The sequence below is a fragment of the Pristis pectinata genome, chromosome 1 (genome assembly GCF_009764475.1).
Source record: "Pristis pectinata isolate sPriPec2 chromosome 1, sPriPec2.1.pri, whole genome shotgun sequence".
NCBI classification, from domain to species: Eukaryota; Metazoa; Chordata; class Chondrichthyes; order Rhinopristiformes; family Pristidae; genus Pristis; species Pristis pectinata.
In genome coordinates, this window is record NC_067405.1 from 57,368,950 (window position 1) to 57,393,341 (window position 24,392).

General features: G+C 39.4%; 1 protein-coding gene across 1 annotated transcript in view; it reads right to left on the minus strand.

The window, feature by feature from the left end:
* The window catches only part of dnah7 (dynein, axonemal, heavy chain 7), a 236,137-nt gene that overhangs the window by 112,389 nt on the left and 99,356 nt on the right, over nucleotides 1–24,392 (minus strand). Inside the window, exons 30-37 of the mRNA XM_052011084.1 lie at nucleotides 23,156–23,305; nucleotides 17,466–17,648; nucleotides 16,566–16,742; nucleotides 12,991–13,122; nucleotides 8,918–9,139; nucleotides 4,026–4,223; nucleotides 2,738–2,893; nucleotides 632–800 (exon numbers count right to left, since the gene is read on the minus strand). Coding sequence (XP_051867044.1) covers nucleotides 632–800; nucleotides 2,738–2,893; nucleotides 4,026–4,223; nucleotides 8,918–9,139; nucleotides 12,991–13,122; nucleotides 16,566–16,742; nucleotides 17,466–17,648; nucleotides 23,156–23,305 — 1,387 coding nt within the window. The remainder of the gene's footprint in view (nucleotides 1–631; nucleotides 801–2,737; nucleotides 2,894–4,025; nucleotides 4,224–8,917; nucleotides 9,140–12,990; nucleotides 13,123–16,565; nucleotides 16,743–17,465; nucleotides 17,649–23,155; nucleotides 23,306–24,392) is intronic.

The window sequence follows — 24,392 nt, forward strand, 5'->3', positions numbered from 1 at the left end:
ATGGTGCAAAATGGTCAATGTCCCGAAACAGCATGGGAATATTTTCAACAAATAAACTCCAGAATTTCAAAACAAAAACAGACCACCATCTTCTCAAGGGTAATAAGGGACCGACAATAAATTTCCTCACCAGCTATTTTCATATTCCATGTATGAATATTAAAAACTATGTTGCACTTTGAGCAAGAGAGTTGGCCCAGAATTTGACTTTCCACTTGAGCAAATTGTCTACGCCGTGATGACACAAGAGATATGACAAATGTTTGAAATCCAGCAGATCAGCTGAGCGTGCAATTTAGAACCTTGGACTTCCCAGTTTTGGTTCACTGCTGTGACAATGATTCCTCTACAGTTGGTAATGGACACCATATAAATGATTAATTTAATTTTAGCCCAGATTTTCCAACTTAAACTAAAACCATTTTTAAGTCAAATTTCATTTGAAATTTAATATTATTGGTGCCAAAGGTGCACGCTGCCCCAGAAATCCATTTGCAAGAGGTGGTTAATCCACTCAATTCTCCCTGAAAATGACAACTGATGACATTCATCGTTTTTCCACTCTCCATCAATATTTACAATATAGTTTATACCTATATCCCTGGAACATCGATATCCTAAAATTACTCACCAGGTGGTCCCATTGCACACATAATTTGTATGTCCACAAGTTTAATCATACTGCAGTCCTTAAGGTCATACCAGTTCCAATGATCTAACCACTGACGGAGAAGCTCAACTGGTGGCTGAGCACCATAGACTTCTCGCTGTGGCATGTTCACGTCATCCACAAATACAACCTGAGAGAAAAAAAAATGAAGTATAGAGTTAACATGAAAAGTAGCACTTCTCAGGTCAATTTGTAAAGACTTAGACAAAGAAATTCTGCCATATAGTGTCTTACTTTGATGAACTAAGGGAAGGAATTTGAACTGAAACCCAGTCACAAAATGTGATTGGATAGTCCATGCACATATAGGAAATTATAGCACAGTTCCCTGTGCACATGTTATGTTTATGACATGTGACTGATTGAACTCTTTCAATTTTCTAACACAAACAAGTTGTTCACAAACGGTGTGTGCCACAGTGGCAGGCCTTACTCGGAGTGCAGAATCATCCTGCTTCGTTACTTAAAAGGTTCATGAAGTGAGGATGATCCTGAGGGTGTCTTTTTTTTTGTTATTTTGGTGCTCCCTGATCTTCACTATCCCTGCCCTGAATCCCTAGCTCTGATAACTATGGGGCTCTGAGACACATACCTACTTCACCATCCACAAGTAGGTCTACCCCAAAGCAGCTCCGGTAGCTCAATACGTCAGTTCCCATTGGATACTGCCAGATTAAAGATTCCCACCCCGGCAGAGGATGGTAGAGGAAGATCACGTTTTGCATGCAAATTTGGACCTACCATACTGTTTGTGCACATGGAGTTGCACAGGACTCAGGAATGCTGATCCTAACATAACACCTCCACTCAGGCCTTGAACAAGAATCCCATCGAGTGCCAACACTGCCACTTCATTAAATGTTTTCATGTGCTGAAGAATTACTAGGTCCTAAGTTTTCTCTACTTACCTTCAAATGTGAAAATCTGTAAATTTGTTAGAGATTGTAAATTAAATTTCTCTTTGCAATTTTCACCTTGCGGTGTTACTCACTAACAAAATTTTAAAAATTGAAGTAGAACCTTACAGCATGAACTTCTGTTAGAAAATCAAAAGCAGGCATTGATTTCGTACCATTAGATTTCATAGATGGAGAATAGACAATGCTGCACATTCCACAATTGCCGAGCATACACTTCCAGCATAGTTGGCCCAACACTGGATTCAACTGAAAAACTTAGTGATTTTTACTAAGGGGCAATTTTCTACCTCTGCAATTTGAGTGGGCGTCCCTCTATGCCAGCAAGATAAAGTCACAGAAATTATATTTATAGTATTTAACTCCTATGCAATTGATGCTGTCCCTTGGCATTGCACCCTTGGATCATGATATTTACTGATATTTGCTTCTGATATTTACTGGAGCAATGGTGATATAACCCTCTGTACCCAATTCACTTAGATACTGCATAAATAAGAAGAGACCTGGAAGGAACACAAGTCAATCCAAGTGCTGAAACAATATAGACCAGCCATAGTAAGCCTATGAAGAACATTTTTCAAATCTCATGGCAGATTTTCCACTTTCATTCTTCTGCAGCCTTCAATGCTCCTCAGCATTGGGCTCCTCTAATTCCAGAAGACAAGAGAGAGAAGGAATAGCCATACAGCCCTTGCTCCTGCTTCTCCATTCAATAAGACCATAACTGTTCTTTCACTTTCACCTCTGCTTCACTTTCCTGCGCTAACCCTATATCCCTGATTTTTTATATCTAAATATGTTTTTATTGATCTTTGTCTTGGATATACTCAGTAACTGAACATTCACAGCTCTCATGAGTAGTGAATTCCAAACATTCGCTACCCACTGGGTGAAAAAGTTTATTCTCATCTCTGTCCAGATTGGCCAACCCCTTAATTTGAGACATGACTCCTTGTTCCAAACACTGCAGACAAGGAAACATCAAATAAACAACAGCAGCAACTTGTTCCACACATTTAATTTTGGCCTGGTTTTTGAGCATGAAGAGAACCTGCAAAAAGACATTATGAATTCATCAAATAAATTCTGCAATTTTTTTTAATGTTGCCAGATTAATTGGTAAATATGATAAATGTTAATGTTGTACCATTTTTTTGCCTAGAGGGGGACCAAAAACCCCTTTTCTCCTTTTGTCCAGTTTAGACATGATAATATTCTGAGTTTGAGCTGCAGTGGTTTGAGCTGAAAAGTTAATCAGCAATGGCTTGTAAATGTCTTTGTTCAGATGATGTAACAAGAAATCCTGAAAAAAAAATTACAAACCATGTTAGTCAATAGCATGAATGAATTTAATCTTTTGAGGTTATTAGTAACAGTTCCAAATGCTTGATCACATGTATTTTAATGCCATTTTTTGATTCTTTGGACTCCAATTTGCTTCAATTTTGATGCTTTATGTTTTTAATGTTTTATGTTTTTGACGCTTTAGTCCAGAGTTAGTGATTTGACAAAGGTGTTCAAAATCATTAAGCATCTTGACGGAGTAAATAAGGAGAAAAGGTTCCATTGAAGGATAAATCAGAACAAGATGACAAAGGATGGCAAAACAACAGGGAGATAATGATTATTTTTAAAAAACACAACTAATTACTACAATTTGGAATTTACAGCATGAACACAGCAAAGCAGATTCAATAATTTTCAGAAGGGAATAAAGGTAAGTATTTGAGACAGGTGGGGTTGGGGGGAATTTGCAGAAGTATGAAGAAAGAGCAGGAGAGTGTGACTAGTTGGATGATAATTCCTAAGAGTCGATACAGGTATAAATGGGTGAAACGACCCTCTTCTCTGTTGTAAAATTCTGTGATTTTATGAATTTAAAAATTCATGCAGCACAGAAATGGCTCAGTTAAATATTAATATTGTTGTTGACTTTGTACTGATATCTGAGGTAGTATTTTAAGATTTGCTATTCAAAATATAATTTAAAAAACTGTTAAATATTATATGGAAGAGATATGTGTAACTGGTTTCAACATAGCTATTACTTAATCCTGTCCAGTTTCCCTCCACATTTGAATTTGTTGCCTGCCCCAACTGCCAGCAGAGATTATTCTGTGTTCTCAGGATTGCCCATAGCTATAACCATTACTGTCATTTTAATCTAGATATACTTATCCAAAACAACTTAGTTGTGATCTTTTGCAATTCTTTGTTGACGGTATGATTGCCAGCACAGTTGCATTGCACCTCTCCTTTCCAATGAAGCAAATGAAACTTCATTTCCTTTAAAAACATGCAACCTAATAACTTTTTCTAACATAAATGAATTTTATGCTTTCATTTTCAGGTTATTAGTAACTGCTCCAAATTCTTTATCACGTGCTTCAACTGATTAACTTTACTTTATGATGCATCAACTATAATGCACTTACAATGATGTAGACACTTTTCCCAGTTCCAGTTGGACCCACAAATATAGAAGGCTTTTGATTTGTTGTCAAAAGTTTCATCAATTTCATGTAACGAATTGTATCCTTGGTTGGTACTATAATTTCATTGAACTCCACATCCTTTGGAATGGGGGGAACAGAATTCAATGATTCTGCCCATGGTTCCCATCTCCCTGATCCCTAAAAATGAAAGTTAAACAAAATTAAATGCAGTTAACAAGCTATTGACCAATAAAAGAATACTCTTCTGGATGCAAGTAATCTTGTTTTTGTTTTCCCAAGTCAAAGTAACTTGATATTATGGTTTTGCAACTTGAGGTAAAATTTCCAAAAGTTCTGCTTTACTAGTGGAAGCACAGCTGAATGGTTCTCCCACTTGCCCTAAGATCCAAAATCTAGGACATGGTTATTAACACACTTAGGCTGGAGGCTCATCCTTGTAATCAAGTGAGGCAATCCCAACAATAGCAAGAAGTGGAGAAGTAAGATTAGGGTTGAGCTGAGGCTCACAAAATGCTGAAAGAAAAGATGTTTAAAATTTTGAAAATACTCCTAAGGGAGAACATTTCAAAGATAATTTATCGATTCCAACCTCTGCCTGGTGCTGTTTAGGGGCTTTTACTTGGTCCTAAAAAAAATCCCATTACTTGTCAATTGATGAAACATCCATTGAGCCTACTGGGGAATTAAAGGGATGAATACCCCAGTGTATAACACAAGGTTCTAGAGTTATACTTCCTTCATGCAGCAGACAAAGTTAAATAGGAAAGAAACCAAGGCACAAAGAGACTGCAACTAAAATTGCTTTCCAATTAGAGGAACCAGGCACTTAGATCCAACCCTCTTCTGTCAGAAATTTCACACCTTACAGCGGTGAGAAGCCACTCATATCAGTAGACCCGATCAGGGCATTTGAGTGAGGTACCCGCAAACACAGGTTACTGTCCCCAGTCGCCTGCATTACAATCGCACAATATGTAGTTGCAGTTACTTTTATGTAATTGCGCTATTAGCTGCCAAGGGGCGAGTTCCCATAAGATCTGACACCCTTTCCTGTGATCAGTGTGGCAAAGAAGCATCATTTGTGAGGTTTTCATGCAGCTCCAGTCAGGAACACCAGAAGTCCCATTTTAATGCATGACTCTGGGTTCAAACCACACCATATCATTGTTTTTAATATATTTTAGAACAATTTCACTACATTTATGCTGGGGATTCATTTTGCTATGTTTAGTGCACCAAAAAAGGTTGAAATCCAATTTTTAGGCTCACTTTCTTATGCACTTAAGATCAAGTACTGATAATCAGACAAATCTGCACTCCTTAGTCAAGTGAAAAGAATATATATTTTTTAAATAAAACCTCTAACATTTGTGGTTCGTACTAATTTATCAACCAAAATTACAACTTTATGTCACACTTACTTACTCTGGTAACCATGACGTCCAAAGTAAAACAATTTTTCCCAGTGACCACTATGTACTCCTGGACATTTACCTACGAGCCATCACTAGCTACAGAATATCAGTGCATCAGAAACTAGCAATATTAGGAAAGACCTCACATATTTTAATAATCTAACAAAAAATGTAATGATTTAACTCAGTATTTCTCCCTCACACATCCTTTTCCCAACCTAGTATCACAATTGAGTTTCCTTTGTTTCATCTTCTGCCTAACCAGCATTTATATTTAATGGATCACCCTTTCTCATTTCCAATAGCTCCAGCACAATCCAACCATCAAATATCTCCCCACATCTTCCCATGCAAACAAAGGAAATGGACCAGCTCCCATTTAATCTCCTTACTGCCTATCACCCAGAGTTCCTAACATTTTCTCCAGGTGAAATGGTGATTTTTCAATTTAGTATAATGTCGACTGAGCACACTGTGGTCTCCTCTCTACTGAACATCTCCAATGTAAATTAGGTGACCAATTTACAGATTATCTCCATTTATTCACTGGAGGACCTCCAACTCCTATTCATCGATCTCTATACCACTCTAATTCTGACCTAATTTATGCTATTCTAATGAAAGTCTAAACTCAAGACTCACAACATAGCTCAATAACTTCAGACAATGATCCTGCCTTCCTGTTTATAACTCCTGTGGTCCGATCTTTTGGCTTCTTATTACCATCCCTTTTCACATTAACAATCACTATTTGTAAATTAATCTCCTCTGCTTTGATCCCTATTACAGGTTCCAAATTCTCAGAATAAAGGCTTTAAAACTGAAACAAGGAGGAATTTCTTCAGCAAGAGGGTGGTGAATCTGTGGAATTCATTGCCACAGAGAGCTGTGGAGGCCAAGTCACTGGGTATATTTAAGGCAGAGATTGATAGGTTCTTGATTGGTAAGGGTGTTAAAGGTTACAGGGAGGTGATGGGAGAATGGGGTTGAAAAAGAAAATCAGCTATGATTGAATGGTGGAGTAGACTTGATGGGCTGAGTGACCTAATTCTTTTCCTATATCTTATGGTCTAAATGTTCTTTCGTCTGCCAACCTCACCCAACAACTGTCACTGCACAAGGTCGCACATGGTAGGCTGGTCTGGAAGGTTAGGTCCCATGGAATCCCAGGGAGAGCTAGTTAAGTGGATTCAAAATTGGCTCCGAAGTAGGAAGCAGAGAGTGGTGGTTGAAGGTTGTTTCTCGGAATGGAGGCCAATGACTAGTAGTGCACTGCAGGGGTCAGTGTTGGGACCCTTATTATGTTATTCGTTATTTATATAAATAATTTGATGCGAACGCACAAGGCTTGATCAGTAAGTTTGTAGATTACATGAATTTAGGAGGTGTTGTTGATAGTGAAGAAGGTTATTGTCGATTACAGGGGGATCTTTATCGGTTGGGGAAGTGGACCAAGGAGTGGCAAATGGATTTCAATACAGATAAGTGTGAGGTGATGCACTTTAGAAAGTCAAACCAGTGTAGGACTTGTACAATGAATGGTAGGGCAGTAGGGAGTGTAATGGAACAGATGAACCCAGGAGTACAAGTGCATAGTTCATTGAAAGTGGCATCACAGGTTGACATAGTGGTGAAAAAGGTGTTTAGCATGCTAGTCTTCATCTGTCAGGGCAATAAGTATAGGAGCTGGGACATTATGTTGCAGCTGTATAAGTCGGTGGTGAGGCCGCACTTGGGAGAATAGTTTTAGTCACCCTGTTATAGGAAAGACGTGGTTAAGCTGGAAAGAGTGCAGAAAAGATTTATGAGAATGCTGCCAGGGCCGGAGTTATAGGGAAAGTTGGCCAGGCAAGGTATTTTTTCCTTGGAACGTAGGAGAATGATGGGCAACTGAATAAAAATGTTTAAAATTATGAGAGGCATAGAGAAGGTGGATGGTAACAGTGTTTCCCCAGGGTAGGGAAGTCCAAAACTAGGGGGCATAGGTTTAGGGTGAGAGGGGAAAGATTTAAAAGGGACCTGAGGGTCAACTTTTTCCACACAGAGGGTGGTGAGTGTATGGAATGAGCTGCCAGAGGAAATGGTGAGGCAGGTACAACAGCATTATTTAAGAAGCACTTGGATAGGTACATGGAGGGGTGGGGCTTAGAGGGATATGGGCTTAATGAAGGAAATTGGGACTAACTGGGTGGGCACCGTGGTCAGCATGGATGCGGGCTGTAGGGCCTGTATCCATGCTGTATTGCTTTATGACTCTATAATTGTTGAACATCCTTGAATGCTCTGCTCCCTTCACCAATCCAACCTCACCCCCTCTGAACTCCTAGCTCTAGACTCACCACACCAATCCCATCCTCCTCATCATCAAACCTACAGACAAGGACGGTGCTGTTGTGATCTGACAAACTGACCTCTACCTTGTTGAGGGCTGATGGCAGCTCTTGGATACCTCCTCACATGTATCCCTGGACCATAACCCCACCAACAAACACCAGGCCACTGTCTCCCAGACCTTCACATAATCTCATTCCATCAGGAGATCTTCCCTCCACAACCTCCAAACTGATAGTGCCCCAACCCTGCACTGCGCACTTCTATCTCTTACCCAAGATCCACAAAGAGGACTCTCCTGGTAGGCCCATTGTTTCTACTTGCCCTTGCCCCACTGAACTTACCTCCTCATACCTTGACTCTATCCTGCCTCCTTTGTCCAGTCCCTTTCCACCTACATCTGGACACCTCACACGCCCTCCACCATTTTGTCCACAGACGCTGCATGACCTGCTGAGTTCCTCCAGCAGTTTCTTTTTTGCTGTCAATCTAATCGACCTAGGATTTCTATTCTTAGACAGCATATTTTTCCCACAAATTCCTGCATTATTTAGTAAAATTATAAATGTATTGTAGTTTTTTAATCAAATTATCTGCTTTATTATTATCTAGCTTAGAGCAAACAGTCTTATGTATGATGTACAAAGTCAATTTGGTGAGAAAATAGAGACTCTTAATAGAGTGGAGTAAATAAAAACTAGGGCAATCTCCACCACTAAAAGCAGGACAACTTAATTTGAGCAGATAAATATAATTAGTGGAAAATAGTTAAGTATTAATTATGTGTATAAAGTTTATCATTGTCACTTGCAATTGCATAGTCATCAAGTTTGATTGAACACAAATGGAGGCATTTTAACTGGATCCAGGAGTAGCAGGCGTGGTTCTATGACTCCACATTAAAGAACCTCATTCCCACTCCTGGAATTAACCATCCCCCACCCCATCACTGCAACTCCCAGTCTGTAATCCCACCTCGCTAATCACTGCTGCTCCCAGAAGGTGAACAGAATGATGGCATAACAAGAATGCAAAGGCAAGAAAAATGGGGAAAATGAGATGGTCACATTTGTAAATTTTAGTGAATGCGATTATATTTTTAATTAGCAATCTGTTTATACATACGTCTTTAATGAACATATAGTCATATATTGTTCCTTCGCTGGGAATTGGAACAGTGGGAAGCTTTGTTGGAGGATCAACCTGGAGAAATAAACTGAATAGTGTTCTTGTGTCTTCAGTAAGAGGCCCATCAGTTATCTCCCGTACAAGTTTATCAAACTTCAGTCGATCTTCCTCCATGGAGGTAGCACCAATAGACCAGATTAATGAAAATAGAAAAATTCCCTATAAATATAAAAGTAACAGATAGAAGAAATTGGCAATGCAACACACACTTTGGTATCAATTGCACAAAATTCATTTCATGAACAGCCAAGCTAGTAGAACAGAAGCCAGCCTTCACAAAGCAGCTGAGACCTGTAATCAGCAACCCATGATCCAGAACCTACATATGCTCCGTTATCTCCACAATCACATGCACATAGTTGGTTTAATGATCTTTCCAAAGTGCAGAATAATTTTGAGATCTCACTAAATTTTAGTTCGTGAGATCGGTGTATATTTTCTATCTCACTGTTAAGCTGTCATTACTGTTATTTACTTATTTAATAAATTTTTTTGGGTACTGATAGACCAAATTCAATGGAAGTGTTTACCCTGCTGCCTTATGAATTGAGACAGGCCAGGTGATATATCAAGTATACCAAAAAAAAAGTAACAGGTCTTTTGTTCACCTGCAAGGCTCACTACAATACAATGGTTCTTCGTGTCAAAGGATCAATCTAGAACAAAGGACTGAGATACTGAACTAGAGAAAAGTATATGGAGCCCCCAAAAATTTAATACAACATGCAAGATCACCAGAGGATGACCCCAAAATGACGAGTCTTTGAATTGTAATACATTTTTTTCTTTAAAATATGTAAATGGTCCATTTAAAGAAACTGTTTAGCTCATTAATATGTATTTTATTAATAAGCAAAAGCAGTCAAATTACGGTAAAAATCACACTATTCTTAGGCATACGAAATTAAAATGCATTAAATGTACAATAGGAGGATCCACCTCTTTAACATCTGGACTGCTGATTCAGGAAACTGCTGTTTTCCTCTTTCATATCAGTGAAATATATACCAACATCATGGCAAGAAAGTGGCTCAAACATATAGAATACAATTACCTTAAAATTAAACATGACTGCTAAATTAAATGCCTAAAACATAACTTTACAATAAAAAGGAAACAAAATGAGTAATTTAACTGTGCATGCTTCTCATTGTTATTTTTCTCATATTGTCTTTTTTTATATTACATTAATTCCCTACCAAGATTGCAGGATAAACTTCAAAAAGTTGCAGACAGGACAGGCAGTATTGCAGGTAAATACTATTTACTAATTATTTATTGCAATGATTTGCCAAAATTGGTAGGCTTAAACCACGTAACAATTTTTACTTAAAAAAAATTAAATCATGCATATGAACCATAGAACCATACAGCACAAAACAGGCTCTTCGGCCCACCATGTTGTGCCGTCCATCAAACCACCCTCACACTATCTAAACCTTTCCTCCCGCATATCCCTCTATCTCACATTCCTCCATGTGCCTATCCAACAAACTCTTGAACCTGTCTAATGTATCTGCCTCCACCACCACCCCAGGCAGTGCATTCCATGCACCAACCACTCTCTGGGTGAAAAACCTCCCCCGACATCTCCCCTGAACCTCCCACCCATAACCTTAAAGCCATGCCCTCTCGTCTTGAGCATTGGTGCCCTGGGAAGGAGGCGCTGGCTGTCTACTCTATCTATTCCTCTCAATATTTTATATACCTCTATCATGTCTCCTCTCATCCTCCTCCTTTCCAGTGAATAAAGCCCTAGCACCTTAAGCCTCTCCTCATATTCCATACGCTCTAATCCAGGCAGCATCCTGGTAAATCTCCTCTGCACCCTCTCCAATGCCTCCACATCCTTCCCATAATGCGGTGACCAAAACTGAACACAGTACTCTAAGTGTGGTCTAACTAGAGTTTTGTAAAGCTGCATCATCACTTCGCGGCTCTTAAACTCAATCCCACGATTTATGAAAACTAACATCCCATAGGCCTTCTTAACTGCTCTTTCCACCTGTGAGGCAACTTTCAGTGAACTGTGAATATGAACCCCCAGATCCCTCTGCTCCTCTACACTGCCAAGTACCTTGCCATTTACCTTGTACTCTGCCCTGGAGTTTGTCCTTCCAAAGTGTACCACCTCACACTTCTCCGGATTGAACTCCATCTACCACTTGTCAGCTCAGCTCTGCATCCTATCAATATCCCTCTGTAAGCTCCAACAGCCCTCCACACTATCCACAACACCGCCGATCTTAGTGTCGTCCACAAACTTACTAACACAGCCTTCCACCCCCTCATCTAAGTCATCTATAAATATCACAAAAAGTAGAGGTCCCAAAACCGATCCCTGTGGGACACCACTAGTCACTACCCTCCAATCCAAGGGCACTCCTTCCACCACAACCCTCTGCTTTCTACAGGCAAGCCAATTCCTAATCCACACAGCCAAGCTTCCCTGGATCCCTTGGCCTCTGACCTTCTGAAGAAGCCTACCATGAGGTACCTTATCAAACGCCTTACTAAAATCCATATAGACCACATCCACCGCACTACCCTCATCAATCTTCCTGGTCACCTCCTCAAAGAACTCTATCAGGCTTGTGAGGCAAGATCTTCCCTTCACAAATCCATGCTGGCTGTCCCTAATCAGTCCATGATTCTCTAGGTGTTCATAGATCCTATCCCTTAGAATCCTTTCTAACAGCTTACCCACCACAGACGTAAGGTTCACCGGTCTGTAATTCCCTGGACTATCCCTACTAGCTTTTTTGAACAAGGGGACAACATTCACCACCCTCCAATCCTCCGGCACCATCCCCGTGGACAGCGAGGACTCAAAGATCCTTACCAGTGGTTCAACAATCTCCTCCCTCGCCTCTCGAAGCAGCCTGGGGAAAATCCCGTCAGGCCCCGGAGATTTATCCATCTTGATATTATTTAACAACTTCAACACATCCTCTATCTTGATATCTACAACCTCGAGAACATTACACTTACCAGCCCTCCCTTCTGCGTCATCAAGACCCCTCTCCTTGGTGAATACCGAAGAGAAGTATTCATTGAGAACTTCTCCCACTTCCGCCGCCTCCAGGAACATTCTCCCACCTTTGTCTTTAATCGGACCTACCTTTACCCTAGCCATCCTCCTACCCTTCACGTAGGTGAAAAAGGCCTTGGGATTTTCCTTAACCTTACTAGCCAATGCCTTTTCATGTCCCCTTCTAGCTCTCCTCAGCCCTTTCTTAAGTTCCTTCCTCGCTACTCTATATTCCTCACGGGCCCTGTCTGAACCTTGCTGCTTATACCTTATGCATATGGAGTGTTTTACCTCAGTAAGCTTTTTTTTTAAATCAATACACATCCCTTTGCGCAGCACACATCATTGATCCAGTACAGGGATGTGATTTATTTGGTTTGCAGGATCTGCTGCAGAACAAGCAAGTCTGAGTGGGTGGGCAGCCAGCAATCCCAGGAGTGGCTGAGAGGGAGGTCAGAACCCCTGGGACAGCCAAAGTGAAAACCAAAGACCTTAGAACCCATACAGGCTTAACACCGTGAAATGCACAACATCCACAAAATTTTTAGTTAAGGTATATTTTTACTCTTTTTTACTTGTCTTAGATTTAGTCTAACATTTACAGCACTTCTGGCACTTTTTTTTTAAGCAGTCAGCCTGAGTCCGAGTCTCAGGACTTTAGTTAAGAGCAGGAGAACAAGGAGAGTGGAGTTGCCCAGAAATTCACAAATCTGAAAAGGAAAACTACAACAAGAAATAAATTCAGAAGCTACGAATGTCAGAAAGTTAGGGATGCTGAAGATGGAATTAGGGAGGCACCAAAGCATGAACAACAGTGGTAAGCCTGCAACTAAACAATGATAGGGTAGGAATTTACATTTGAAATTTTCCATTATAGTGTTTAACTGGTGAGTTTATACATTTTACATAAATACATCCCCAAATCTTTTCATACAATTATGCTTCAGAAACATTTATTCACATCAAAATTAGCCCCTACCTCAAGCCATGAACAAATATCACGTTCATTCATCTGTTTGATCTTGGCTGCATCTGTAAATTCTTCCATCAGACAGTCCATAAGGTTCATAAGTGACCGTACTAAACCTACATCAGCAGTAGGAGCTAGCTCCTGTATGATGAAAGGAAAAATTGAAAATTTTGTTATTCACATTACCATTTGTATTACACACTGGCTTTGATAAAAAGTGGGTAAGGGGGTGAAGAGGTGCAGAAATCCCAGAAGACTAGTGTAACAGTTTTTGAGGTTATGATTAGATTTTGGGAGAACCACTAAAATTCAACCCCAAAGTGTTTTATGTCTATAATGTCAAAACTTTGACCTACTGCTCCACACTATTTATCTCAGGATCCTCTTTATGGGGCTATAAAACAAAAGTTCCACACGATGACAACCTTTAACAAGAGGAGGTGCCCTCATCTACCTTTAAGGCTAACAGCATTATGATCCGTAGAATTCACCCATAACAACACCTTGTAGTCACCACTTACCAGAAAATGAACTGAACAAGTCACTTAAAAGCTGTTGTCATGAAAACAGTCATTTTTTGGCAAATGAATCACAAAACTCCCCCAAAACATTACACAACCTACAAATGCAGGAGTACAATATTGATTTCTCCAACTGCCTGGATGGGTGCAGCTCCAAAAACACTCAGCCATTTCGACACCCAGGACTCAGAAGCCATTTAATTGGGAGTCCTTCCACCCTATCGAATATTTAGGGCTGGAAAAGTTAGGCTTAAGTGCTGTGGGTGGAGCAGGGGTGGGGGGGGGGGGGTGGTCTGTGCCCCAGTGAGAGAATGGGCCATATAAGTAGCAAGCATGGGGCCTTTGGGCCTGCAATATGATTGGGAGAACAAGCAGAAGGTACATACTGCACAACTACTTGTTGCAGAGGGAGGAGGAGTGGGCCTTATCCTCAAACTGTCTTTAGGTAGCAGTTCTCTGAGGAATGGGGAAAGTGCCTCTCCTTAAAGGAAGTGATCACAGAGATCCAAGTGCACATAAGGATCCATCATCTGGACCTATAACCATCTCAAGGGCAACTGACAGGAAGCCAGAGCTATAGAACAACTGCAAGTTATTTCATTCTCAAGTATCCAACAATTGGCAAAGAAATTATGCTTGTCAATGCTCATTTCCCATTGAGCATGCCATGGCTTGTTCATTCTGTAACAATTCTCTGTGCTTTTTGATTGGCCCGCTACTTTTGAGACAGTATGATATACCAAGTTTCTGACACAAGTCTGAAGCCCATGCACCAGAAGAGAATGTTCCTTATTACATTCTCCACATTATAGTAAGTAGTATTTGGACTGGAATAATGTCCGTCACGTAATTAGTATTCTAAGAAGTTTAATTTAAGCGTAATACATGTAAGGGCAGCTGAGAGCCATGGAATGCACTTCCTGCACATTATGGGAGGTTAAAGACAATTCTGGTGTCTGTGGTGACCATATGTGCAGGGAAGTGTCCCTTTTCATACACCCCCATTATATGTTGAATTATACCTTTTCCTGTACTGTACTGACTGTTTGAGGGTCTGCATACATTTCCTACCAGCATCTTCCTTCCCATCTGTTTGTTTTTAGCTCCACTCAAATGGACTCAACATTCTTTGGGCCTAAATTGTCTCTTACAACTGGACTTATTTCATCTTTTATTGACTATGCATCCCCAGGATCTCCCCCACCCACCCCCCTCCCATCTGACCTTTTCTAAAAGTCAAAGATCCTAAAAACTTATGTTCCCAGCTTTGATCCCCTTGCCACCATTTCTCTGTAGTAGCTACCAGAGCACGGTAGTGAAGGGCAGGCACGGTAGTGTAGTGATTAGTGTAACGCTATTACAGCGCCAGCAACCGGAGTTCAATTCCAGCCGCTGTCTGCAAGGAATTTGTATATTCTCCCCGTGACTACGTGGGTTTCCTCTGGGTGCTCCAGTTTCCTCCGGGTGCTCCAGTTTCCTCCCACGTTTCAAAGACGTACAGGTTAGGAAGTTGTGGGCATGCTATGTTGGCGTAGGAAGCGTGGTGACACTTGCTGGCTGCCCCCAGAACAGTCTACGCAAAAGATGCATTTCACTGTGTGTTTCAATGTACATATGACTAATAAAGCAATCTTATGTCTTGTTTACCTTTATTTAGTTCATCTACCTTATTATGAATACTTCATGACTCAAAGCCTTTAAGCTTGCCTTTTAATTACCTTGTTTTTATTTTGTAGTCCCATTTGCCTCCTGCCCTCGATTTCCCTGCCTTCTGTTTCTGCATTCTACTGTTCTTTTTTCCATTTCTGCCCTTGTTTCTCTCTACCCTGCTTAGGTTCCCATCCCCCCGAAATTCTAGTTTAATCCCTCCCCCAAGAGCAAACTTCCCCAAGAATATATCAGTCACAGTCCTGCTGAGATTGCTAGATTTCTAATCGGTAAGGGAATCACAATTTTTGGGGAAAAGGCGGGAAAGTGGATGGGAATATCAAATTGAATTGTGAAACAGGCTTGAGGGGTTCAATAGAAAACAAATAAAACTGCAGACACTAGAATCTGAAAGAAAAACAGAAATACTGGAAGGACTCAGCCAGTCAGATAGCTTCTGTGGAAAGACAAACCAGTTAACATTTCAGGTCGAAGACCCTTCATCAGAATTGAGAAAGAAACAAGGCAAGTCAGTCTAAGTAACAGAGAAGATGAGTAGGGCAGTGTGTGGAACAAAGGGAATATCTGTAACAGGTTGAAATGATAGACAATCATTGAACAGACAGTTAAGTTCCTAAATGGCCCCATTCCCTGTTCATTTAGTGTCAGGGTGCCTGCTCGGTGAAATGGGCTGCCTACTGAAGAATGGTTGATTAATCTCAGTGTGCAACCTCCAGACTGAGCAACTTCAATACAATCAAGGTCATGTACTCAGAGAAAATCTAAGCAATGACAAAAAGAGTGCTTCCTTTTGTTCAACTGCTCTGAACCGATACTCGGCAGAGCATGTCTCTAGATTTATGATGGTTTGCCACGAAGCCACAACCCCCATATCATGCAGCAAAACATCTCAAGCCAGTTGATCAAAGAGATAAATTCCAATGAATAACCTAAAGCCAGGAAGAGGGATAGAGAAGTAAAGGTTTAGGGTAAGTACTCCAGAGCTTTAATAGCTGAATGCACAGCTGCTAATGCAGACTGATTAAATCTGGGGATGATCATAGAATGTGGAATTCACCTGAGATTGCCCTTCATTTATCATCAGTGCAGCACACCCCTATAATTAAGTCGCTAGAGTGCACTTTGAACCCACAGCTTGCTAATTTAGTGACATCAAGCATAATCATTTTGCAACTTTTCCCAATTTTATGTCTCCTTGAAGTTTCTTTGAAATCTTGTTCGTGCCACATTTACAGCAGCTCTCCAAACTAACTTGACCAATAAGTTTTGTTTAATTTTTCATAAATTCCTCTGAAAACTTTGGATGGTTGTGAGAGGTTAGGTGTGACTATTTATATGGATACACAAATTGAAGTTTGCAAAATTTAGACATGATATTGATTATTAGCTTGTTACCTTAGCTGCTTTTCGAACAAATTGGAGACAGACTGGCACCATTCTGTCAAACAATCCTTCAATTAATTCCTTGTGCATGGGACTAACACCAGCTGGCATTTTATTCATCCAAGATACCATTATAGGCTTCCATCCCATCATAAGAGGTTCCATGTAGACCATTCCACATCTTGAAACCTAAAGCGTAACATGCAGAAATTTTATTTAAAAATATATAGAATGCAACCCAGCACTAAATCTCAGTAGATATCCAGAAGTCTTCTTGATCTGCTATCATCCCTTAGCCTTTTGTTGGTCAGAAAACCATGGAAAGGTATCCTCCAGTTCACTTCAAACAGTCAGGTCAGTGAACCAGGAAAGGCACAGAGGAAATTCCTTGCCAATAATTTTGTCATTCACGTGAAGAAATTAATACAAAAGAACATTTTCAAAAATTATAAATTTATGCAAAATACAAAGGGGCAAAATGATTTATTTGGTTATTAGCACCATATGGGGGTGAAAGCAATAGCCACCATGATTGTCGGGTGATGAGTTCTACTGGTGGCCAATGTTCATGTGCCTATTAGTGTTCAGGAACAAAGATAAAATTTTCCACCAAATATTTTAGCTTCTAAATATTTTTCCTTTCTATTCATAGCATTGGAACTGACGTGATATTTCTGATAAAATTTGTTATGCTGAAGCTGGTTCCATATTTGGGTAGATCAAGGAAGAATACCTGCAGGATTTGAGGGCTGGGAAATAGCTTCCTGAAAACTGTAATTTTTTTATGAATTGGAGTAGAAAGCACGAGGCACAAGGCCCAAGCATTCCGTTACTGGAAGGCACACTTTCTTAAGGCACTAGGTCATGGAATCCAACTTATACTTCCATTAAAATTAATGTATGATTACTTACAGTAGCAGGGGAAGCAACCTCCAGATCCATTGGTTCAAATATAAGACTCATCTGGGGAGACATCTGAATGATTTCTCCACTCATTAGACACAATTTCTTGTTATCATCCAGCACAGTGTTCATATTCTCAATCCAGACTGCATCAACAGGTCCATCAAAGATTAACCATTTTCTATCTGGGGTCTATCAAACAGAAGTCATATTTTACTTTAAACGGATAAATTGGCAAGTTTTTTTTACGCAGAAAGTGGTAGGTGCCTGGAATGTGCGATACCGGGGTAGTAGTGGAAGCAGGCAATTTGGTGGAATTTAAGAGGCTTTTAGATAGACATGAATATGAAGGGAATGGAGGGATATGGATGATACACAGGAAGAGGATATTTAGTATAAATTGGCATCAAGATCAGCACAACGTCGTGGGCCAAATGGCCTGTCCCGTGCTGTACGGTTCTATGTTCCATGTAAAATATCCAATTACAACTGCTTTGAAAAAGAGCTGCAGGGCATTCTGAAAGAGGGTGAACAGACATGGATGGTAGCCCATATTCATAACCAACAAAACAAATAGAAAGAGGAATCGGGTACTGAAGGCAGTTTAGAGAAATAAGAAACGGGTTAAAAAGGGCCCCAAAGGTATCATCTCCAAATTACTAACAGTGCCACGTGTTATTGAGTGCAGAAATAGAGCAGATGATTACATGGCTGACGTACATAAATGATGTAGGAGGGAGGGCTTTAGATTCCTGAGCAACCGAGACCATTTCTGAAGCAGGAGGGACCTTTACAAGAAAGGTGGGTTCTACCTCAATGGGAGCAGGACTATAATCCTTGGGGGCCTGGGGGGTGGGGGGAGGGATGTGTGGAGAGAGTTGCCTTTGTGGGGAGGATTTAAACTTGCTTTGCAGGTGTATGGAAACCTGAAGGTAGAATCACAAGGAGAAAAGCTAAGATTGAAATAGATACTAAGGTTCAGATGGAAGGGCACTTTGGAGGGAAAAGAGAAAGAAGACGGCAGTGATATAGGACAACAACATGAGTATCGCAGAGTGTATCAGAAAGGGCTGGCAATTACAAGAATTGTAATGCACCTGCAAATTTTCAAAATAGGAAACAATTAAATTAAAAGTTGCTTATCTGAATGAAAGCAGCATTCATAACAAAACATACAGGTCAACAGCACAAGTAGAAATATGGTTTGATGGCTATTACAGAGACTTAGTTGCAAGATAACCAAACCTGGAAACTAGACATTCAGGGGAATTTGAAGTTTCCAAAGGACAGACAGAAAGGGAAAGGAGGTGGGAGAACTCTGTTAATGGAGGATGAGATTACTGTGCCGGTGTGGAATGACATTGGCTCAGAAGCTCAAGATTCAGAATCAGTTCGAGTGGAGATCAGAAACAGCAAGAATAAGAGGAGTGGTGGGAGTATCAAATGTCTCAGCTAATAGTAGCTACGCTGGAGGACAATAATCTTGGGCAATTTTAATCAACACATAGTTGAACAAATTAAACAGGCAAAGGTGGTCTTCAGGATGAGTTCATAGAGTATATTTGGGATATTTCTTAGAGCAGTACATTGAGAAATCAACTAGAAAGCAAGCTATTTTGGATCTGTTATCATCTAATGACACAGGATTAATTAATGATGTCATAAGTATAGGACCCTCCAGGAAAGAGTACTTATAGCATGGCAGAATTTCAAACTTAATTAGAGAATAAGAACCCAGTATCTGCAGTCTCGTGTCTCCAGTGAGAAACCTGGGTCTGAAACTTGTGTCCTAAAATGAAATAAAGACAATTACAATGGTAAGAGGACAGAGTTAGCTGAAGTGGACTGGGAAAATAGATTATGGGGCAAGACTATAAATCAACAATAGCAAAGATTTAAGGAAGCAATTGATAAATCCCAGAAAAATTATATTCCTGTGAGAAAGAAAGGCTTTATGAGACAAATGCACAATGTGTGGCTAACCAAAGTTGTTAATGATGGTATCAAATTGAAAGAAGAAGCATACAGTGTTGCAAAAATAACAGAGGATTGGGAATATTTTTAGGACCAGCAAAGGATAAGAAATAAATTAAAAGGAGACGATGAGAGTAAACTAACAAATAATACAAAAACAGTAAAAGCTTCTACAGGTATATAAAAAGGAAGGGACTTGTTAAAGTAAATATTAGTCCTTTAGAGGATCAGACTGGTGAATTAATAATGGGAAATCGAGAAATGACAGAGATTCTAAGTAATGTAGCTAGATTGATCTTTAAAGTAGAGGACACGAGAAACATCCCAATAATAAAAGATTGTCAAGGGACCATTAGGAGGAATTTATAACAATCTCTATCATCAAGAAAAAGTACTATTCAAACCAATGGCATTAAAAGGCCAACAAAACCCCTGGACCAGATGGCTTTCAAACTAGGATTTCAAAGGAAATGACTAGATATATTGGATGCATTGGTGGTAATCTATCAAAATTCCCAGGATTCTGGAAGATTGAAAAACTACAAAGGTAAAACCACAATTCAAGAAAAGGAGACGGACAGCAGAAAACCATTGGCCATGACACAATTAACCTCCAAAGGGATAAAGATGAGTTAAATGAATGGGCAAGAAATTGGCAGATAGAAAAATGTAAGGTTATCCACTTTGTAAGGAAGAGTGAAAAAGCAAATTATTATTTAAATTATTTAAAACTACAAAATGATTTGGTACAAAAGGATCTATGAGCTATTGTACATGAACCATGAAGCGTAGGCTGATCAGCTATCTAGCACCATATTACTGTTCTCTCTCTAGATCCCTTTATGACTTTTGCATCCAGAAGTTAATGTGTCACCTTTTTAAAGACACCCAGCAACTTGGCTTCAACTGGCCTCTGTGGCAGCAAATTCTGCAGGCTCACCATGATCTGAGTGAAGATAATTCTCCTCTTCTCAGTCCCAGGTCTCCTGCCTTGTAACCCGAGACCCATTCTAAACAATTCTGGTAAATTTCAATTAGATCACCTCTCAATCTTCTAAACTCTTGTGAACACAAACCTAGCCAACCTAATCTCCCCTCATGCGACAGTATCAACATCACAAGAACCAGTCTCCCTGTATAGCATATGTTCTCTCTTATGTAAGGAGATCAAAACTGCACACAATACTCCAAGTATGGTTTCACCAAGGCCCAGTATAACTGTAAAAAGATATCCTTGTTCTTAAACTCAAATCCTCTTTCTATTAAGGCCAACATGTCATCTACCTTCTTAACTGCTGGCAGCACCTGCAAGTTTGCTTTCAACAAGAACACTAAGCAGCTTTATGTATCAACCCTTGCCATCTCAACACAATTTAAATAATGCATTGCCAATGTCTTTCTGACTTAAGTGGGTAACTTCACCTTTATCCACATTATATTGCATCTGTACTGCTTTTGCTTTCTAACTTAATTTATCTGTCACCTTAAAGACTCTGCAAGCTCTTCATATTCATAATTACACCCAGTTTAGTGCTGACAACAAATTTCAAAATATTACATTCTATTCCCTAATCCAGTTCATTGATATATATTATGAATAGCTGAGGCTCGAGCACTGATCCCTGTGGTACCATGCTAGTTACTACCTGCCACCAAAAAAAAATTGCATTTTTTCCTACTCTTTGCTTCCTGCTTGTTAACCAACTTTCAATCCATGCCAAAACATTAACCCAATATCATGAGCTTTCATTTTACATACTGACCTTTTATGTAGGGTTTTATCAAAGGCTTTCTGGAAGTCCAAATACACCACACCACTGATTTTCCTTTGTCTGTTCTACCAGTTACCTCCTCAAACAACTCCAGTAGATCTGACAGATACTATTGTCCTTTCAGAAATCCATGTCAACTTTGTCTCATTCCATTGATATTTTCCAAGTGTCTGGTTACTTCATTCTTAATAATAGATTCCAGCATATTTCTCATCATTAATATTAATATTAAGCTAATCAGTCTGCAGTTTCTTATTTTCTCTCTTCCTTATGTTTTTTAAATGGTTTTTTATGTTTTTAAACTCCAAACCACAGGAAATTTTTGATAATCTATAGACTTCCAGAAAATGATAACTAATGCATCCAGTATTTCCCCAGCAACCTCTTTTTGTACTCAGGATGTAAATTATGAGGCTCTGGGTATTTTCCAGCTTTAAGTGCCTTTAATTATACAAGCACTATTTTCTTACTAATACTTCCTTCCTGACCTTCAGTAGATTCTTGGCTCCCTAAAATTCTGGAAAATTAGTTTTCAGTGAGGCCTTTTCGGTAAGACAGAGCCCAAATATCTGTTTAATTGCTCTGCCTATCATGAATTCTCCTGTTTTTGACTGCAGAAGACCCACATTTGACTTCACTCATCCTTCTCTAATTACATATTTGTAGAAACTTTTAGAGTCCACCTTTATGTTCCCTGCAAGTTTATTCTCATATTCTATTTCTGCTTTCTTAATCAATTTCTTTGTTCTTCGCTGAAATCTAAACCATTCCCAATTATCAGGTTTGCTATTTTATCTAATTATCTTTAATGACTTCTCTTTGGATGTAATGCTATCCTTAATTTATTTTGTTAGCCATGGTTTCATCAGTTTCCCTTCTGTGTTTTCATGCCAGGCATGGATGCATGACTGTTGTTGTCATACATTCAAAGTCTGCCTCTCAGTGGTTATGATGTAAAGGCACACAAGTCAGTCAAGGGTGTGGAAATACAAATCCCATAATATTTCTACATGAATGATTCAAGGGGATATGGGTTGAAACTGGTAAAAGTTAAATTTTAGACAGACATCAAACAATTTTTCTTCACATAAAAAGCAATCAGCAAATGATAGGGGCCTTCAGATGGAAGGTGGGCAGGCAAACCAAGAACTCATTTAAGAAATAACTACCAATATAAGTTTGGAATAGATGGGTTGAATAGCTTTCATTAGCCACAGGTAAATTTTATAATTGTGGTTGAACAATGAAGAACAAACAGTATGTAAGTCACAGGTGGTTTCAAATGGTTGCTGTGGAACATTAATGATCAGCCTCACCGCAGTTAACAATAATATGATATAACACTAATTTCCAGAGAAATATACGACAACAAGTGATTTAAGTAACAAAAATATTTTTCACTCCAGGTCAGATGGTTGTGATTTCGTCCCACTCCAGAAACTTAAGTTTCATGACCAGACTGAGGGATGGCACTGCTTATCTTAATGTGTTTGCTATGTTTTGTTTTGGATGAGTCGTTTTATCTGAGGCCCCAGCTGTTTTCTCAGATGGATGTAAATTATCCCATTAGACTATTCAAAGAACTGCAGAAGAATCTCAGTAACCTGCCTCATATTTATTTCTCAACCAACATTACTCAAATACTCGATCTAATCATTAACATTTTGCTGTTCGAGGTACTTGGCTATGTGCAAATTGGTACTCTATTTTTTACTTTACAACAGTGAATGCACTTCAAAAATAAATCATTGGCTGCAAGGTGCTTGGTGTGTTCCATGGGTTGTGAAAGGAACTATAGAAATATGTCTATATTTCCCTCTTTTTAAAAAAAATATACTAATGCATGTAAACCAAACATTTCAGATTTGTTTTTTGTTTGAGGAATTCATCTTTCTGCCTGTCACAGTATGTGTAATATATAGCTGAAAATTAACATAATTCACAAATACTTACAGAAGAAACAGCAAATGCTCTGTAGCTAACAGCCAGAATGCCATCTGACCATTCATGCGATACCTTATCAAATTGGCCATACAGTTGACCCATAGTAATGGCCTTAGGATTAATTACCGTAATTTGAACTTTGTTTTCCTCCATTAGTCCCTAGGCAAAAGATAATGAATACATTTTATGGAATTATGTGATTGAAATAATTGTAAAGAGCAGCATATCTAAACTAATTACTAATTTTGTGATGATGAAAGGCAAGGCATAAAATAGTTTGACTAGATATGCAGTGCATTACTAAGACGTTAAAGGAAAAAAAATTATAACTACACTCGTAAAAAAATTTATGTCTGTGCCAGTCAAGAACTTCCCACTTCCTAGCTCTTGGTCTGCAGCCCACGGACTAAGGCATTTTAAGTGTTCATCCAGGTATTTTTAAATGTGATGATGATTTCTGCCTGCCCCACCCCTTCAAGCAATGAGTCCCAGAACACGAGCACCCTGAGGGACATTATTTTCCTCACCTCCCCTTAATCAAATTCCTTTGAATTCAAGCCCCTGATTACTTACTTCTCTGCTGCAGGAAATAGGTCCCTGTTCACTTTATCTACACTTCTGATCATTATATATATTTGATTAAATCTATCCTCAGCCTTGTTTGTTCCAAATAAAACAAAACTAACCTAACCACTCTCTCCTTGAGTAAAATTCTCCCACATGGTAACTTCCTCAAACATCTCTTCTGCATCCTCTCTTCCAAACCACCCTTCCCAAAATGTGACAACTAGTATTGTACATAGACGTGTACTAAATAAAGCTGTATCTACTATGAGTTCTCTGCTGTTAGACTGTGTGCCTTGGCCGATAAAGGGAAGTATTCAGCATGCTTTCTCTTAACCATTTAATTTACCAGTTACTTCAAGCATATGTGAAAATGCTTTACAACATACCTCACTTTCTCAACACCTGCTAATACCTGATCACTTACTGAATATTTCTTTGCCATATTTGCCTTTTCCAAATGCATCACCTCACACTTTTCTGGATTGAATTCCATTTGCCACTTTTGTCCCAGTCCAAAAAGTCCATTGATAACTTCCTACTTTCTACGGCTTTCTTCTTCAGTATTAACCAGATGGTCAATTTTAGTATCTCTGTCATAACTCTTAATTCTGGCTCCAACATTTATGCCCACGTCATTGATATATTCCATAAATAGCAAGGGACCTAGCAATGAGCCCTA